The 5000-nt window shown below is 44.0% G+C and overlaps 1 protein-coding gene across 1 annotated transcript in view; it reads left to right on the top strand.

Annotated features, from left to right (window-relative positions):
- The window catches only part of fryb (furry homolog b (Drosophila)), a 154312-nt gene that overhangs the window by 41741 nt on the left and 107571 nt on the right, over positions 1-5000 (top strand). The window contains exons 11-12 of the mRNA XM_045208247.1: positions 2355-2458; positions 3066-3174. Coding sequence (XP_045064182.1) covers positions 2355-2458; positions 3066-3174 — 213 coding nt within the window. The remainder of the gene's footprint in view (positions 1-2354; positions 2459-3065; positions 3175-5000) is intronic.

The raw sequence follows: 5000 nt of genomic DNA, 5'->3' as shown, positions 1-5000 counted from the left end.
TCCACAATGAATGAATAAAAGCCAGTTGTTCATGGTTCAACCTACAGTAACCCCTGTCAGGGTTCCTCCCAGGCAGAGAGGAGAGGACAGATAGATAGAAGAGTGGGAAGAATGCTGAGAGAGAGAACAGAGAGAGGGTGAGAGAGCACAGAGAGAGGGTGAGAGAGAGAACAGAGAGAGGGTGAGAGAGAGAACAGAGAGAGGGTGAGAGAGAGAACAGAGAGAGGGTGAGAGAGAGAACAGAGAGAAGGTGAGAGAGAGAACAGAGAGAGGGTGAGAGAGAGAACAGAGAGAGGGTGAGAGAGAGAACAGAGAGAGGGTGAGCGAGAAAACAGAGAGAGGGTGAGAGAGGGAACAGAGAGAGGGTGAGAGAGAGAACAGAGAGAGGGTGAGAGAGAGAACAGAGAGAGGGTGAGAGAGGGAACAGAGAGAGGGTGAGAGAGAGAACAGAGAGAGGGTGAGAGAGAACAGAGAGAGGGTGAGAGAGGGAACAGAGAGAGGGTGAGAGAGAACAGAGAGAGGGTGAGAGAGAACAGAGAGAGGGTGAGAGAGAGAACAGAGAGAGGGTGAGAGAGAGAACAGAGAGAGGGTGAGAGAGAGAACAGAGAGAGGGTGAGAGAGAGGGTGAGAGAGAGGGTGAGAGAGGGAACAGAGAGAGGGTGAGAGAGAGAACAGAGAGAGGGTGAGAGAGAACAGAGAGAGGGTGAGAGAGAGAACAGAGAGAGGGTGAGAGAGAGAACAGAGAGAGGGTGAGAGAGAGAACAGAGAGAGGGTGAGAGAGAGAACAGAGAGAGGGTGAGAGAGAGGGTGAGAGAGAGGGTGAGAGAGGGAACAGAGAGAGGGTGAGAGAGAGAACAGAGAGAGGGTGAGAGAGAGAACAGAGAGAGGGTGAGAGAGGGAACAGAGAGAGGGTGAGAGAGAGAACAGAGAGAGGGTGAGAGAGAGAACAGAGAGAGGGTGAGAGAGAGAACAGAGAGAGGGTGAGAGAGAACAGAGAGAGGGTGAGAGAGAACAGAGAGAGGGTGAGAGAGGGAACAGAGAGAGGGTGAGAGAGAGAACAGAGAGAGGGTGAGAGAGGGAACAGAGAGAGGGTGAGAGAGAGAACAGAGAGAGGGTGAGAGAGAGAACAGAGAGAGGGTGAGAGAGAGAACAGAGAGAGGGTGAGAGAGAGAATAGAGAGAGGGTGAGCGAGAGAACAGAGAGAGGGTGAGAGAGAGGGTGAGAGAGAGAACAGAGAGAGGGTGAGAGAGAGAGTGAGAGAGAGAACAGAGAGAGGGTGAGAGAGAGAACAGAGAGAGGGTGAGAGAGAGAATAGAGAGAGGGTGAGAGAGAGAACAGAGAGAGAGTGAGAGAGAACAGAGAGAGGGTGAGAGAGAGAACAGAGAGAGGGTGAGAGAGAGAACAGAGAGAGGGTGAGAGAGAGAACAGAGAGAGGGTGAGAGAGAGAACAGAGAGAGGGTGAGAGAGAGGGTGAGAGAGAGAACAGAGAGAGAGTGAGAGAGAACAGAGAGAGGGTGAGAGAGAGAACAGAGAGAGGGTGAGAGAGAGAACAGAGAGAGGGTGAGAGAGAGAACAGAGAGAGGGTGAGAGAGAGAACAGAGAGAGGGTGAGAGAGAGGGTGAGAGAGAGAACAGAGAGAGAGTGAGAGAGAACAGAGAGAGGGTGAGAGAGAGAACAGAGAGAGGGTGAGAGAGAGAATGACAGATGGAACTAGGAAGAGTCCTGGAGTCACATTTATATCTCTCTCAGACATTCTGAACCCACACCTCAGCTTGTGTGTGTGTGTGTGTGTGTGTGTGTGTGTGTGTGTGTGTGCGTCTGTTCACCATTTGAGTGTAGTTTGTGCAGGAATGCTTACTAGCAAGACACAAACACACACACAAAGGGTTCCAAAAGGGTCCTTTGGCTGTCCCCATAGGCCAACCCTTTTAGGTTCTAGGTAGAACTTTTGGGTTCCATATACTGTAGAACCCTCTGTGGAAAGGGTTCTACATGGAACTCAAAAGGGTTCTACCTGAAACCAAAAGTATTCTACCTGGAACCAAAAAGGGTTCTTCAAAGGGTTCTCCTATGGGGATAGCCGAAGAACCCTTTTAGGTTCTAGATAGCACCTTTTATTCTAAGAGTGTATGTCTGGTAATGTTATTGATGTCTCCTGTGTTCTCATTAATGGGATAGACAGTGGTACAGTGGTAATGCTTGGACAAATTCTTAACATTGTGAAACTCACACACTGTCATCCCATGGTGTACTTTATGTCAGTGTTAATTGAACTATTGGGTGTCGAACCAGACCAATGTTACTATCTGCTGTTGAGGTGTGACTAATTGTGAGGTGTGTGTGTGTGTTTCCAGAATAAGGATCCCAAGATGGCTCGCGTGGCTCTAGAGGCTCTCTATCGTTTGCTCTGGGTCTACATGATCAGGATCAAGTGTGAGAGCAACACTGGAACACAGAGGTACTGTAGGCTTCACACACACCGTCCACCATGCACGTATGCAATCGCAAGTTGCCATATTCTTAACAGGAGCCATTTCATGCATCTGACATTTCCAATCGCTGTTCTGAGGCCTGTACATGTGTATGCTCTCCTTCAGTATTCTACAAAGAGGATGTCATGTATTTCTTCTGATGTGTGACATTAATCCGTCTCTCTCTATATATATATCCCTCTCTCTCTCTCTCTCTCTCTCTCTCAATTCAATTTCAATTCAATTCAATTTAAGGGCTTTATTGGCATGGGAAACGTGTGTTAACATTGCCAAAGCAAGTGAAGTAGATAGTAAACAAAAGTGAAATAAACAATAAATATTAACAGTAAACATTACACTCAGAAGTTTCAAAAGAATAAATACATTTCAAATGTCATATTATGTATATATACAGTGTTGTAACAATGTGCAAATAGTTAAAGTACAAATGGGAAAATAAATAAACATAAATATGGGTTGTATTTAAAATGGTCTCTCTCTCTCTCTCTCTCTCTCTCTCTCTCTCTCTCTCTCTCTCTCTCTCTCTCTCTCTCTCTCTCTCTCTCTCTCTCTCTCTCTCTCTCTCTCCTCTAGTCGTTTGACGTCCATCACCACCACTCTGTTCCCTAAGGGCAGTCGTAGTGTCGTACCCAGAGACATGCCACTCAACATCTTTGTCAAGATCATACAATTCATAGCACAGGTGTGTAAGATGGACATACAACAAACAAACAGGACTGAAAATATCCTGATGGTGTTAAAATATTACTCCTGTCTGAACAGACATAAATACAATTATTCACACTACTACACCAGAGAGCATAATTTACTTACAGATGATCGATAGCTTCTAAAGAATAGCTGTGGATTAAGTTTTATCACATGCATTTACAGTCCTGAAGGCTGCAATTTGGACAGCGTTCGCGCCAAATATAGAACAGCTTGTTGCGTTGTGGCCATAGAAATAATCCATAGAAGGATCTTGGAACCTCGAACTGTGGCAATTTGACTGTTAAACTTCATGAGTACACGAGCAATGGCTGCAGGTCTTGACTTGAATGGGAACTGCCATCTATGGATTATATGTCTATGGTTGGTTGCGGCTGTCAGTTTGCCTGTCGCAAATTTCAAAATACAATCGCGAGAAAAATATAGGCTACCATTTGGAACACAAATGCCTACTGCTGAAAAGAGAAGTGTAATCTGTCTGTAGATTAGAAGGTTAAAAAAAAGAATTCTCAAATACTTTTGAGCCACTCTGTGCGAACAGCACTTTTTTTCAAAGTAGCTTATCTTGTGATATTGGCACCAGCGTATCGGTCATCACCGGTGAGTAACCTACGCTTCATCTTCATCATTGGGTGAGTCAGTGTCACTGGAAAGTTTATTTAGGAGCCTCCTGTAGCCTATACTATACAGAGAGCTCCAAAAGTATTGGGACAGTGACAAATGTTTTGTTGTTTTGTCTCTGTACTCTAGATTTGAAATGATATTTGAAGTGGATTTGAAATTTATACGATGTCAGCTTTCATTTGAGGGCATTTTCATCCATATCGGGTAAACCGTTTAGAAATTACAGCACTTTTTGTACATAGTCACTCCATTTTAGGGGACCAAAAGTATTGGGACAAATTCACAAATTCATATGTGTATTAAAGTAGTCCTAGCATCCAATGATTACATCAAGCTTGTGACTCTACAAAGTTGTTGGATGCATTTGCTGTTTGTTTTGGTTGTGTTTCAGATTATTTCGTGCCCAATAGAAATGAATGGTAAATAATGTCTTGTGTCATTTTGGAGTCACTTTTATTCTAAATAAGAATATAATATGTTTCTGAACACTTCTACATTAATGTGGATGCTACCATGGTTACGGATAATCCTGAATGAAGTGTGAATATTGATGAGTGAGAAAGTTACAGACGCACAAAAAAAATGCTAACCTCCCCTGTTATTGTAATGGGGGTATGATATTTGTAATGGTGAGAGGTTAGCATGTGTTGGGGGTATGATATTTTTAATGGTGAGAGGTTAGCATGTGTTGGGGGTATGATATTTGTAATGGTGAGAGGTTAGCATGTGTTGGGGGTATGACATTTGTAATGGTGAGAGGTTAGCATGTGTTGGGGGTATGATATTTGTAATGGTGAGAGGTTAGCATGTGTTAGGGGTATGATATTTGTAATGGTGAGAGGTTAGCATGTGTTGGGGGTATGATATTTGTAATGGTGAGAGGTTAGCATGTGTTGGGGGTATGATATTTGTAATGGTGAGAGGTTAGCATGTGTTGGGGGTATGATATTTGTAATGGTGAGAGGTTAGCATGTGTTGGGGTTATGATATTTGTAATGGTGAGAGGTTAGCATGTGTTGGGGGTATGATATTTGTAATGGTGAGAGGTTAGCATGTGTTAGGGGTATGATATTTGTAATGGTGAGAGGTTAGCATGTGTTGGGGGTATGATATTTGTAATGGTGAGAGGTTAGCATGTGTTAGGGGTATGATATTTGTAATGGTGAGAGGTTAGCA

This window comes from Coregonus clupeaformis, chromosome 27, assembly GCF_020615455.1.
Source record: "Coregonus clupeaformis isolate EN_2021a chromosome 27, ASM2061545v1, whole genome shotgun sequence".
NCBI classification, from domain to species: Eukaryota; Metazoa; Chordata; class Actinopteri; order Salmoniformes; family Salmonidae; genus Coregonus; species Coregonus clupeaformis.
Note: the sequence above shows the minus strand (reverse complement) of the source record. Positions and strands in the feature narration are given on the sequence as shown.